Source organism: Condylostylus longicornis, unplaced genomic scaffold (genome assembly GCF_029603195.1).
Source record: "Condylostylus longicornis isolate FDR11 unplaced genomic scaffold, ASM2960319v2 ptg000042l, whole genome shotgun sequence".
In the NCBI taxonomy this organism is placed as follows: domain Eukaryota; kingdom Metazoa; phylum Arthropoda; class Insecta; order Diptera; family Dolichopodidae; genus Condylostylus; species Condylostylus longicornis.
The window spans coordinates 696,999-712,419 of record NW_026578011.1 but is presented as its reverse complement, the minus strand read 5'-3'; the positions used below and the strand labels follow the sequence as shown (position 1 = coordinate 712,419).

Below are 15,421 nucleotides of genomic sequence, written 5' to 3'. Positions count from 1 at the left end.
GGTGTATTTTGTAACTGCTGGTGAAAAAAGATGACTAAAACAATTCAATACAGTACAACATCTATTTATTGGTTCATTTTTAGCATATTCAGTCCTATGCGTATATTCTTTTAAGAATTTAGTATGTCTGGTAGGTCTGACGTCGTTGTTGATAATAATTTTGTCTCTAATGAAGTCCACGTCTATTTTTCCTGTTAGGACATCATAGGTAAAACAAGAAGACAACAAAGACTGGCTTGACTGCAGACTCAACATATTCAGGGATTGAAGTCTAATTTTATATGAAGGAATATTGTGAAAGTCATTGGGGTTATATTGGCTTCTCAAAGCAAATAATAAAAATTGTTTTTGAACCGACTCAATTTTATTTCTGTGTACAGAAAATGCCGGATCCCAAATAATACTGCCATATTCAAGAACAGAACGAACAAGGGAGCAATAGAGCGATTTAGTTACTTCAGTATTGTTGAATTCTCTAGCTCTCCTCTTAATGAAACCTAACATTTTGCTTGCTTTAGAAACAATAGAATCATAATGAAAATTGAAATTGAGTTTACTGTCCATAATAATACCTAGATCTAAAGTGGAGTTTTGAAGTGAATATTCTTGAAAGAGGTTTGAACGCTTACGTGAAAAATTAATAACATAACATTTTTTAACGTTAAGATCTAATTTATTAGTCTCGCACCAAGAATTTAGATGTTCTAACTTTAATTGGAGATAATTAGTGTCAGAAATATCTTTTACAATATGATACATTTTCAGATCATCAGCATAAATCAGATGCGGAACACCCGCCAAACACTGAGAGAGGTCAGAAAAGAAGATATTGAAAAGAATAGGGCCTAAATGACTTCCTTGGGGAACTGCAGAGTAGACATGGATAGGTTTCGACTTAACATCCTGGAACTTGAAAAATTGGGTCCTTTCAGTGAAGTAAGATTTTAACCATCCCCATAGTGGGTTATTAAAACCATATTGTCTTAGCTTATGCTCTAAGATAATGTGATCAATGCGATCAAAAGCTTTGCTGAAGTCTGTATATATCGCATCTACTTGAAACCCTCTTTGCATAAACGAAAGAATATCGGATGTAAAAATTGAAAGGTTGGTGGTCGTAGAGCGACCAGTCCTAAAGCCGTGTTGCTCATTATTTAGTAATGGGTTAACAATGGGTGCAATTATACCCGTAACCAATTTTTCAAGTAATTTAGGAATGACAGATTGAATGGCAATTCCCCTATAGTTTTCCCCCTTTTTATGAATGGGTATGAGGTATGAAGTTTTCCATATTGACGGGAAAAAACCAGAGGATAATGATTTGTTTAAAATCAAAGTAAGCGGATATGATAAATTGTGTCTACAGTTATGAAGAAGTATAGGCGGTATAAGGAAGTACGTTGTCTACTGAAAGATGAACATATTTAAAAAGGGGATGACCGTTATCTATACTAGTGGGGGTATAGACATAATTAGAAAGATAATCTAATCTATAAGTTTGTTGAAAATTATCGGCAAAAAAATTGCAAATCTCAGAGTTAGAAGATGATATTAACCCGTTCTTGCTCATGGAGCTCGAATATCCCGACGATTTACGTTTGGAGTTGACAAAGTCAAAAAATCTTTTCGGGTTCCCCAAAATCGAGCTGCCTATATTTTGGATATAAATATCATATGCCTCATTGGATTTATTTTTGAATTCATTCGCCAACTCATTATATTCATTAATAAGTGAGTTATTGTGTCTAGAATGCTTAATTTTATTGTATAATTTATTTCTCCGATTACGTAATTGTCTTAAATTACGGTCTAACCATGGTTCCGCCAGTCTATCCTTTTTAAGGATTCTTGGAACATGGGGGTCAATTATTCTGAAGAAAATAGAGTAAAAATCGGAAACAATATTGTCTAAATTGTGCTAATGGAACATATCGTTCCAATTAATTAAGCTAAGAGCATAATTGATGCCGTTGTAGTCGGCGTTAAGAAAATCATATACAATCTCTTTATTGTAAGATTTAGAGAACTTAAGTTTGTTATTAGGAAATTCGAGAACAATTGCATTATGATGAATTGAATTTTTGAAAAGGTTCTCTTCGTCTGTAGCAAGTCGGACCCGTATGCTGTCATAGGCATTTGAGAAAGCTAAGTCCAACCAATTACCTCTTTCATTTGGGTAACGTACCACCTGCTGCAAGTCATTCCCATAGAACATACTAACGAGATTAAAATCGATGTCTTTCATGAAGTTGACTGGAAGAAGATGGTTATCATATTCATCGTTGATAAACGATAAAGCCGACCGATTAAAGTCACCTAGAACAACTATCTCATTATCCTCATGCATTTGTCAAAATATTTCGTTACATATGGTAAAGGAATCGTTATAAGAGGATTCGTCAGAATTAGGGGGAAAGTAAACCACTCCCACATAGGTATAGATTCTACCTGAGTATATTTTGATAAATTGATGGTCGAATGTGGAAAAAACTGAAGTGGATACCAATTGGTTTGGTAACCGATTATTGACGGCGATCAAAACGCCCCCGCCCCTGGATTGACCAGTAGTTGTATAATCACGGTCTTTTCTGTATACAGACCCATTACTGTCAAGTATTTCCTCATTTTTGAAAGAATCGTTCAATCACGTATCCGTAAGAGTTAAAATATTGAAATTGCAAGATTTAGCGTCAATAAAGAGATTTTTAAGCTTTCCTCTTAAACCGCTGCAATTATGGTAAAATATGTTAGGGAAAACAGACGATTTGATGGGACGAATGGTCACAAGACTACTATGGGAGGCTTTAAAGGTGGGTCCGTCACTATTTAAACCATTTTGATGGCGATTTAGAGGATCCTGACGGAAGAAAAAACCTATCGTTTGATTCCCTCATTCTTTGAAAGTAATCAACCCATTTACTCTTCATGTGTTTCCGATAAGTCTGTAGGTCCTTCTCGACACTTGCAGGTTGCATATTTAAAGTTTCATGAAATCTTTTGTACAGTCTCAAGAGGAGAGTGTAATCAGAGGGGCAACCCTCACTTTCTATGAAACTTTTATGCTGAACTATATAGGGTAGTTAAGTCATCTTATTACAATTTCTTTATGTTATAATTCTTCATTATACCTAAGCATGAATTATAAGGTTGTATAGGTAAAGAGATTTCATTTTTGATATAAAATTTTATTAAAAAGTTGATGATAAAAGACTGTAGGATAATCCTCGTAAAATTGGTTATTCGTTAAGATTATAATGGAAACTAATCAGGTATATCTATTAAATTGAAGTTTTACTACGCTTATATCTATTTAATTGAAGTTTTACATATATTTTAGGATGTGTGAATTAAATAAATGAATGGTATTCATCGAAAAAAAAAAATTAAAAAACCAATCACCTTAAATTTATTTAACATGCTCTCTTGAATTATAAAAAATTTTTTGAAATTATGATTATTTTTATTTTTTCATATTATTTAAAAGTAGGTTCTTTTTTTTATATTATACCAGCCATCAAGTGAGAAGACAGTTGACCTTATTGTTCATTATTTAAATTCAAATTTGTATGTAAATTTTAGAATTGTTATCAAGGAAGTTAGTTTAAAAAAGCAAAATTAGTTAAGAATACAAAATGTTTTACTCAGTTTATTATTTGCTTTTCTTTTATATCTTACCCTAAATATTATGTGCATAATCATAATAATAGTTTTTAATAATAGTATGGGATGAAATTATAACAAAGAAATTTTTTTCTTAATTTAAATTAGTTTTTTTTTTAAAACATATATACTTCAAGAGAAAAATTTTTTTAATTAAATATGAAAAATATTTCATCCTCTCTCTACACATTATCACTTTGCAAAAACTTAAAAAATTTTCATATTAACAGTGTTGATAGATTCAGTTCCTCTCTAAATATATTCATGGCCGAAACGTACCTAGTAAACTCATCCGCTTACCCATTTTCCAATAAATTTTAGTGCCGCGATTCCCAAGACTCGCAGAAGCGTGACGCAGTGACAATGCCTTTTCCACTGACTACGAGAAAGAAATTCAACACAAAAATTCTTGTCGAAATCCAACATTGGAATACATTAGTATGTAATCATAGGGGTTTTTCCCACAAAATATTACCATGGCAATACGACCTTTCGTTCCTGCACCCAGCTTCCCTGAATCAAAGCTGCCCAAAACTCTACCGGAAGCAAATAAAGATGCGTCTTTAAGCATTAGTGGGTGACGAACTTTATACCCCCTTAGTACGAAAGCATGCAATGCTTTGAACCCTACAAATCTTGCTACGATTTCATGCCTTTTACATCACCGAGCACCACACAAGAGCTTCACAAGCGGGGAAAAAAGGGGCTCAAAAAATTATTTATTTATTTTGTTAGAAAAACTATAAAGATTGGAACATATAATTGTATAATTAGAATAGCATTTTCTCATTTGAGTAGGTTGGTCTGATCATCTCAGAATGCCGCCGTATAGAGATAGCGTATTATTATTAGCCTTCCTAGCGTTGTGCTCTCGTAGAATAATCGGTCACGTAGTTTTTATTCATCAACTTGTTTCGAGGAAAGTTTTTCACCATTTTTGTTGGAGCAGGTGCCTTCACAGTACCGATTATGGTAGGAATAAGCGTCGATTATGCTTAACTAAGGGCTATATAGCGGTGATCTTGCTGGTTATTTTTTTTTTCGCTATTTTTTGTTAATTTTTTTTTGTTTTTCTGTAAAATTTAATACAAAAATCTTTTTACGTCACTCACACTAATAAGCTCTTCACTTTCCTTTTCGTCCCTCATAAAATGATGACGATTTTGCTAGACAATCTGAATAATCGCACTGAACTTCTAAATGATGATTGATTTGGCTCTCTCATACAATATTGGTTTGCATGGCAATTGATAGTTTTCCTTCAAAGCAATTTCGTCTGACATAATTTTAAATTCAAAGAAATTTTCTACTAATTTCTCTTCAATATTTTACTCTTTACTCATCCCTGTGTAATTTAAGTAATTTATAATAAAGTATAATTTAATTAATTTAAAAGCAGAAAAAATATATTTTAATTTAAAAATATGAGAGTAAGCAAATAGATGTGGCGATGATCTAACAACAAGTTTTATTATTAAAGGATGAATTTATGTCTGAAATGAAATATTCGTACAATTTTGTTTTGGTTAACTTTTTATTAAGGAATACGTAAGTATATTATGCTTACCGGATTTTTCGTTTTCGTTTTTCTTTTTTCTCATTCAAAGTATAATTTTGCTCACTTATATGTCACATCTCTTTGATGTTCACGAATTTTTTTCATATTTACGACATTACCAACATAACATTTAAAAAATTATTTTGATGACAATGATGGTGATGTTGTCTTTGCAAGATTAATAGCTTGCTCTTCATTTTGGTTCTTATTAACTTTTTTGTTGTAAATTGCTTTATTTTATTTACTGTATTCTATTAATTATGTGTGCTTCTAAATTCATAAAGTAAAACATAATTTAGTCTTATTTCTATTCCATGATCTTTTTTGGATTTTTTGAAGCTTTGAGATCTTACTTTAAATGTTAGTAATAAAAAAAATGTCGAGATAATTTTTCTGCGAACTTCGCTTTAAAGGAAAATGATCAGAAAGTACTTATGGTAAATTTTAAAATGTGCTGAAATTGGTTTAATGGGGAAACAAAAAAATCGAGTTACGTAAGGGGTGTTTATTAAATAATTTTTTAATTCAAAGATCGAGTTTTTGGAATGAAAATGTATAAATAGTGGTTTCGCGAACTTGAGATGATACCACATATTTCTTTGTAAATTTATACTTGAATTACTTACTATTTTATTACTATGAACACTTTTTAAAAATTGGAAATTCAGTTATTAAAACTCATGATTTTAGTTAAAAAGCATAAAGAACCACTAATGATAATAAAAAGTTAGATACTACACTTTACTATTTTCCTAAAAATAGGAAATGTAATTTTTTGAAGTGACATTAACAAATTTATAAGGTTAATATTTGTAATGTGTATAAATATATATACACATATAACTATGTAAATAAATGTAAAGGTTGTGATAACAAATTGTAAGTATATCGTCAGAAAATGCTTAACATAGAACCAAAATAATAATCTGTTACGTAATAATTTCAGTAACAATAAAATATAGATATGCAAGTACGAGTAAAAGATAACACTTAAAAATAAAAATAAAATAAAAGTAATAATAAATCATTTACAGTTTATATAATATAATAATTACATATATTGTAATATATAGAAGCCATAATTTTTATTAATGCTAATAAAAATTAACAATTTTAATCTGAAATTTTGCTTTTAGAATATTTAACATTTTTCAAACCAATTACATTTAATTTAATTATAAAATGACAATGAGCGTTTTTTATGAATCGAAAAAATTGTGACCTACAAAAGCACGTTTATCAAATAATTTTTTAATTTAAAATATGACAAGAAGATTAATTTATAATATAAATTACATTTTCGTAATTCTTACTACTTATCCACACCACTGTACACACTATTACCCTTATCATTCAACATTTCATACTTTAAATCCAATCAAAAAAAACACGTGCATTAATAGCGACGTCAGTATTCAGTACTCTTTTTGCTTTTTTATGTTTAATGAAAATGGAGGCCTAATAGTAGACGAAGAAAACTTACTATTTTTTAATATTACAAAAGTAAATTAAATTAAGTTAATAACAAAAATTGAAAAGCAAAATTTGTATACATCTAACTAATTATAGAATATGTCCACAATATAAAAATAATAGTGAACATTTTCCTTTTTTCCACTACTTTTCGATTTATAGGCCACTTCTTTAATCCTTTTCAGAAAAACTATAGCTTTGATCATTTTTTAAATTTTTTCTTATAACTCGTCTTATGTACGTCTCTGCTCTTACTATTATCTTGATCCAACAGTACCATCGAATTTTGGACACACTGTATATTCATTAAAATATTATGGATGTCCTTCAAATTTTAAATGAATAATAATAAAATGCTGAACATTAAATAGCAGCTAAATTAAAAGGATAAAGAAATAAGAAAATAGAAAATGCCGGTTGTTTTATTATTTTCCACAAAGAAATATACGTAAAACATCTTCAAGGAAATTCATTTAAAAAGTAATTATGCAAAAAAAAATACTTCAAAATTAATTAATGTTTCCAAAGTGTATTTTTCTTCGTTTTTTTTTATGTTTCAAACGAGAAGTAAGTAAGATAAAAGAAAAACACAAAAAATAATGAAAAAAATTCTTTAATACACAAAAATTCATTAAAGAAATGTTTTTAATTTGATGAATAATTAAGTGTGTCAATCTTCTCATTTTATATTCGACATAAAGGCGCTAAAATTTTAATAATCCTTTTTTATTATTATAAACACAATAGATGACAATAATAATAAAGATGACAACGATAAATGGAATTATTAAATTTTTTAATCTAAGTTTTAAAATATTAAACAAAATTCCTGAAAATTTTGGTATGAAATCATAATTTTTTGCAATTTATATTTTAGAACGAAACTTTAAAAAAATTTAGCAGATTGGGTATAATATTATTGTTTCTAAAATCGAATTGGGATTATTTGCTACTTAAAACTATAATTAAATAATTCTTTTCCATATAATCATTTTTACAATTTTTTTCTTATTGCTGTACAATAAGCAGTATATTTTATATGATTGAAATCATTACTCCTTAATAGACTGCTTCCATCATTACACCTATAATAGATTGCTTCCATCATTATCATAAGTTCATGGGATAAAATATGTTAACAATTAAGTAAGCGGCAACATTAGCCTCATATTGAAATGTTTTAATATACCTATTATACTTATAAATACATTTTATAATAAACTATTAGCGTGTGATTCATAAAAATTTGATTAAAATTAAGAATAATTTATTAAATAAATATAGGTAATTACTTTACTTTTAATTTTATTTCATTAGATTTTTATGCGATATTCAAAAATATTTAATTTAATAAAAAAAAATAAACCGCTAATAAGCTGTTCTACTTAGACATTAGAAATTGTAAAGAATCCAAAATGTTAAAAATAATGCTTTTCTTTCACCTAAAATATGGTGTAATGTAGACAAATGGTAGTAAATCAGTGTGTATATTATGTAAATCAGTTTACATTATATGCATCTACGTCTTATGCAAATTATTCATATTCACATATGATTATACAGAAACTTAAAAGGCTTTAAAGCTTATATCTATAAATATATAGCATATATTATTATATTTATACTCGTTATGTACATAATATGAGCATTTTGTTCATATGCATACACTACCTAAGTATATATATTTTGTCGTTATAACTTATAAATTAATATTTACACATGTAAATATGATTTTACATAATATGTAAACTGATATCTAGCTCCTTAATGTCGACTTGTATTTTATTTTAAACAATAAATGTGTATATATATAAAACGAGGTTAATTAATGCAATAACCCTCATATTCTAAGATAAATATTGGAATACATACATAGTATATGTTAGTACATAACTTTGCTGTACGTCAAAAAGTTTTCAATTTATGTGGATGTATTATAGGCATAAGTACATTGAAATCCATAATTTGTTTAAAATCTAATAAGTAATAATTAAGTTTTACAATATAATAAATTAAGTTGTTTTACAATAATTGAATAAGGGGCGTTAAAAAAAATACAACTTGCATTTTTATTTGCTGAAAAGTCCATATATTTGCATCAGCATAAAGTGTATGTATGTATATGTATATCTATTTATGTATATATATTTTATTTTCGCTTGACTTACCTTCATTTACTGGACATTTTTTTCTGTTCCTAGGAAAATATCTAACAAAATCGATTCCAAAATCCATTTGGATTGGATTTGCTGAATTTCTAAGTCTAAACTTTAAAATTTTTGCATTAAAATCTTATTGTAACATTTATAATACTTATTTCCTATTAATATCTTAATTAAAATTTCTATAAAACGCCAATAAAACACACAAAAATACAAATTTTATCATCAAAATTTCAATTTTAAAAATTTTGGTCTTACATAAAAATGACAACATACAACGCTTATTAAAAAAAAAATCCTAAATATCTACAATATTCAAAATAATTTCAATATGACGAATAATGCACATTATATCATTTATAAATAACTAATTATTATCTTGAAATTCAACAAGTTCTACTTTTAAAAAAATATTATTAAAATCTAACATTATTGTTATGATGAGTATACACTACACGGCATTTACATTAAACACATACAATACAATCATTTTCTTTTATTTCAATTAGAAAATAAAAACAAAATTATAGAGTTGCCGTTTCACCAATATGTCAGAGTTACTGCCATATTTAATAAATGACATTTTATTAAACATCATTCTGTAAAGGAGATGCCACAATCAAAATTAAATCAAAAATTAATGCCATATTGCGTTAATTAAAATCTGAACAGAAGTTTGATGCGTACTGTTTTTTGAGTTTCTATTGTTCTTTATTTTCATATCAAACCGCCTCTTTCGACGAGCATTCCTTTAGAGGAAGCACTCTACTGAAGCAGGCTATTTTAAATTCTCTACTGACTAAGCAGGATTGTCTAACTATTATGTATGTACATATTTAAAATTTTCAAATTATACACACCAATTTCAATTTAACATAATTTTTCGAACAGAAAAATTTTTATTTTAAAAGATATTACATTGTAGGACGTTCAAAAAAACTAAAGCTTGATGTTTGCCTAAACTGAAATATACGATCTATATACACTTCTACAAATACTTGAATAGATGTACAAAAAACACTTTCAATTACTATCAAACGTAAATCAAACGTAAACATAAATGACAAAATTATAGAATCTCCAAATCAACATTCCTTTCATACTCTGTCATATATTTTTGATCTATATACACTTCTACAAATACTTGAATAGATGTACAAAAAACGCTTTCAATTACTATCAAACGCAAATCAAACGTAAACGTAAATGACAAAATTATAGAATCTCCAAATCAAACATTCCTTTCATACTCTGTTATATATTTTTACGATAACGAAAATGTACATATGCATCTAGCTATTTAGGTGCAAATTCATACATATGTATGTACATAAGATGCAAATTCAATTCATGTGTACGTAGATGCCTTCAAAAGTATTTATATATTTATGTAGAGTTTTCAATGATCTATGTACAATTAGTATATGTATGTATATGTATGTATGTTTTCTAAGAATGATTTGGATGCTTAATATAATTTCCTTTTTTTTTCAATATAGGGCATTAATTGTACTTTATAAATATTCAAATAAGGATGTATGTATGTATGTAATTAATGATTAATATTTTTGTTCTGTTATTATTATAATCTTATAAAAACTTTTCCCTCATTTCATTTGCATTTCATTTCACAGAAATCGCAATTTTTTTTTTTATTTTTCAAATACAAAATAAACAATTTAAAAATAAAAAGCTTTCCTGGTATTCCCTAATTTTGACCTTTTAAATTGATTAAATTATATAGAATAGCCCCACCATTAAAAATTATATTCCGATAAGAGAAATTTGCAAATAAGGAAATTTAATATTTAAAGGAATTTTAAATGAAAGCTCTTTAGTAAATATTTAGTACGCTTCGTAATGATGGGAATTTTAAATTTTATATTTTCTGCTACTTTTGTAACAACGGCATTAAGTGCCACTGTTCCATCATCGTCTTTTAATGCAGGCGGAAGATGTGTTTTACCAGTAAAATCTAATAAACATTGGAAAACATTTTGGCCTTTAGTATTTCGAGCTACTGGAACTTTGTATCCAGTTAAAGAAACTGAAATAAATTCAAGCGAAGAATTGGATTCAGAATTGGATGTTGTTGTAACCAAAGGTGAAGAGGTTATCATTTCATGTGGACCAAATTATATTGCTTCAGAATATAGATCGACTTCTTTAAATGTGAAATGTGGAGAAGATGGTAGTTTTTATACATTGAAAGGTGATGCTAAAGAATTAAAAGAATTATCATGCGATTTAAGATCAGTCGAAGAAGTTATAGTTCCTGTGGATGGTTGTCCAACAACTGCAACTTCTGGAAAATTCGGTTATGTTCACCCGATTGATAAAACAACAAGAATAATTGGTGAATCATGTTATTTAGAGAATGAAGGACGTACTTTGTTCGCTCATATTCGTCTTGGTCAAGATGCTTCAGAAGATTCAATTTCAAATGAAAAATTAAATGACAAATATTTTATTGGAAAACAATTTCCTAATAGTCGATATAAATTAGATTTTATGAAAGGTTTTCGTATTGATGAATTTAAAAATAAAATGAAATTATTATTAGATAATGACGTTAAAATACCGCATTATTCATTGGGTAATTTCGTTGACATTGAACATTTGATATCGAATAAACAATTTTTTGCTGTTAAAAAATTAGTTTGGAATTATTTTCCTGTTTTTGATAATCAAATACCATATTTAGATGCAGTTAGAAAAGATATTGTTGAATTAAGTAGATCTAATGAAATTGATGTTTATGTTGGAAGTTATGGTATTATGGAATTGGAAGGTAAAAGTGGTGAAAAAGTTTCAATTTATTTAGATCCAATTGGTAATAAATATCCTGTTCCAAAATATATTTGGTTTATTATCAAGAGCGGCAAGAATACAATTGGAATTGCTGTAGCAAACGATCCAAATACTACTGTTAGTGATAGTTTAAAGATTTGTTCAAGTCAATGTAATAAAGTTTCATGGTTAAGTAACGTAAAAACCGCTGGATATTCAAATCAAGCAAATAAAATTGTCTGCTGTGGTTATAATACTATGAAAAATATTATACCTGAAATACCAGACATAGCACTTACTTCAAAAATTTGAGTCAAAATATGTAATTTTTAAGTTTGTTTATTATAAATTAAATTTTTTTATATAAATTAAGTATTTTTTTTAATTTTTTTTTTATATCTGTTACGAAAAGATAATGCAAGAGAAAAACAAAATTTTAATAAACACCAAAACAACATTTAATTTTTGACTTTGACTTCTTTATTTTCATCTTTACAAGTATATAATAATAATTAATAATTTTTCTTTAAATAAATATTCAAATACAATAAGACACGAAAAAGTTAATTCTGTTATTTTATTTCCTTTTTTAATTTTTCTTTTTCGAATATAATATATAAATTATAAATATTACAATGTAATATATATATGTATATGTAATTAAATTAATTTTCGAATATTTTTTCTTCACAATTTAATAGATAGTTTATTACTTTTATTTTTTGTTTTTTTTTTGTTTTTTTTCATTAGGTTTTTTGTTGAACGAAACTTTTACAAACATGAATGTATATTTTTTTCTTTTTTTTTTCATTTTTTTTTATTTTTTTTTATATTCTCTTATTAAAAGTTTATTATTATTTTCAGCCCAATTAAATATTGTATTTTTATGTTAAAAAAATTAATCAATACATTGAAAGCATGTAAATACTTTTAATAATTTAGTTACATTTTTAAGAAGAATTTAATTTACTCGATTAAATACGTGTTTTAACATTAAAATGATTTTGAAAAGTATAATATCATTTATGGTGAAATGGTTATGATTAAATATACAATACTACAATTTTATTTTCAACAAAGAATTAGAGGAAGAATAATCTAAATTTGAAAGAATTAAGTTTTAAATCGAATTAAGGATGGGATAGTTTAGCCCATATAATCAATTTCATTTTCTTCGACACATAATTTAAGCTAATTAGAAATTATTTAAAAAACTTATAATTTTCAAAGTAAAATCAGTTTCAAAATTTCGACTTTTATACCGAATATCCCAATAATTTTAAATAATCATTTTTTTGATCCATCATTTTGAATTATATAAGTATAATTTTTGTAATAATTAATGTAAATCTATATAAATATTCAATAATTTTTAATGAAACTTATTGAATTGAGATACTGATTAATTTCATTTTTAATACTTTTTTGTTTCGCAGAATAAAAAAATATAGACCTGAGGTTTTGGGTAAAATATTACAGCGTTCAATGTATATATTTAAACATTCCCACATTTAACTGACTTTTTTTTCTTTATTAAAGTTTTTGAAATGATAAAAGACGATGGTTAACAATTTTCATTTTATTGTGTTTTAAATACTATGTATACCTATATATATACTGAATTTTATTTTTTCCTTTAAAATTAATATTAATTTATTTTTTGTTTGTTCCTTTAGTATGTTCTTAAAAAGTAAATTTCTAAAATTTTTATTTTAATATTACATTTTTGAGTTATTTTATATAATAATTATTATCATTATTTAGTTTTTTTTTCAATAGCCCATAAATATATATTTCATAATAATTGATTTTTCTTTTTGTTGAAATATATGTAATAAATTAAATATATATAGAGTTATGCTTAGATTTTCATTTTTATTTGTTTTGAAAATATCGACACATTGTGTATTAAAGTTAATTATTATTATTTTTATAATTAAATTTTTCAAATAGTATAATTTGAAAAATTGTATGTGTGTTTTTTTCTTTTATTATTAAATATTATTTATTAAAATATTACAATATTATTATTTTGAAATTTTAATTGCTTAGACATCATTTTTGTTAAATAGATTCTAACATAATAAATAGGATATAAATATTAACGTTAAATAAGATAACCTTTTTAATTTGTAATGTAATAGTAAAAATGGTAATGAAATGAACTCGTTTTTTGGACAGGTAGTGTTAATTACAATAGAAAATAGGAAGTGAATATTTTTTAAAATAATTTTTTGATCAAACAAGAATTAAAAATATAAAGTGAAATTTAAAACTTTTACGTATTTTCCTTTTTTACGAAAATGTTAATTTTATTTAAAAATCATCATTTGTTTAAATCGCAGTAAAATTGACTATATTAACCCTAATACGGCAATTACTTTTTTATATAGTTAAAAAACATCTATTTTTTTCATTTCTTATGCTGTTTATTTGTGTTTATTACACATAATTACAATTAATTATCCTATTTTTTTTTTTTGTTTTAACACAATGTTTTTTAACAATTTCATAATTCTGAGTTATTTGGGTATTGTTTTAAGTATAAAATATTTTAAAAGTTATATCTCTTGTTTTTTTTTCAACATTTGTTATTATACCCGAACATATAAACTCATTTGATTTTTTAAAACTTGAAAACAATGAATGATTTTTAATTTTTTAAAAACATTTGTTATTTTTTAATTTTAATTCATTTGATGTGTTTAATTTGAATTATTTAAATTATATTGGAAATTATTTAAATGTTTCAATTAAAGTATCTTCACTATATTTGTTTATTTTTATTGAGTATTTTTCGAGAAAGTTTAAGTATTTGAGAGTTAAGTGGGCGATTTTTTATTTTTTAATAGGGTAAATAAAATATATAGACTATTCATAAAAAACTATAATATTTTCCTTTCATTGAATTAGTACATTAACTGTCCAAATTTTGTGAGTACATTATTGTTCTCGCGTTATTGTTATAAAGAACAAAACAAAAACTTAGTATTATTAAGTTGATTATTTAACATTCGAAGATAAATATACAATTTAATTTTGATAGAATATCAGTTACATTTAAAAATACATTTAATTTATTTGTTTATTTTTTCTTTTTTTCATTTTGTCACAAGCATATTTTTAAGAGAATTTAAAGATAAAGAAAAATATTATGTAATTCCAAGTTTTTTCTTATTATTGATTAATTTAAAATTTCAATTTAAAAAACGACACAATTTTTATTATTTTTTTTTGTTGTATTTTTAATTTAATAATTCAACGTAGAGTTAAATGCACATTTAAATACATTATGTACGCATACATGTAATAATAATATTTATTTGAAACATACAATTCATTTATTTTTCGTTTTAATTGTATAATAAGTAAAAATTTTAAAGAGAGAGAAACTAACAAAAAGAAAAATAAGCTGAGAAATCATTTTTTTAAGAGGGTATTAAAAGCATTACGATTTTAATAAAGCTTTGCAATGGCGAAAATTTAATTTATAAAAATTTGTTTTTTTTTTGTTTATTTTTTATTAAAATTTACTTTATATTTCATTCAATTATTAATAAAAGTTGTTAGTAACATTTTTTATTATCAGAATTATTTTGAAAGAGAAAAGTTAAAAAAAATGCATTTTAAAGATTTTAAAATATAAAAACGTTATTGAATGTTACTTATTATTTTTCATAGCAAATAAATTTTTTGGGTAAAATTTTTAATGATTAATTTAAGTAAATATATTATAATTATTATCACATATTACAAAAATTCAATAAATGCATTTAAT

General features: G+C 25.4%; 2 protein-coding genes across 2 annotated transcripts in view; one reads left to right on the top strand and one right to left on the bottom strand.

Moving 5' to 3' along the window:
- LOC129610003 (probable phospholipid-transporting ATPase IA) overlaps positions 1-9,137 on the bottom strand; it is a 133,785-nt gene extending 124,648 nt beyond the window's left edge. The window contains exon 1 of the mRNA XM_055522308.1: positions 8,860-9,137. The gene's annotated coding sequence lies outside the window, so the exon portion shown is untranslated. The remainder of the gene's footprint in view (positions 1-8,859) is intronic.
- A 1,576-nt stretch (positions 9,138-10,713) lies between these two features.
- On the top strand, positions 10,714-15,051 carry LOC129609991 (uncharacterized). The gene has a single exon (XM_055522284.1). It carries the CDS (start codon positions 10,714-10,716, stop codon positions 11,953-11,955), a length of 1,242 nt encoding a protein of 413 aa, XP_055378259.1. The 3' UTR covers positions 11,956-15,051.
- The last annotated feature ends 370 nt before the right edge of the window (positions 15,052-15,421 follow it).

Coding starts and splice junctions, on each gene's coding strand:
- LOC129609991 (XM_055522284.1), top strand. CDS start 10,714: ATGATGGGAATTTTAAATTTTATATTTTCTGCTACTTTTGTAACAACG.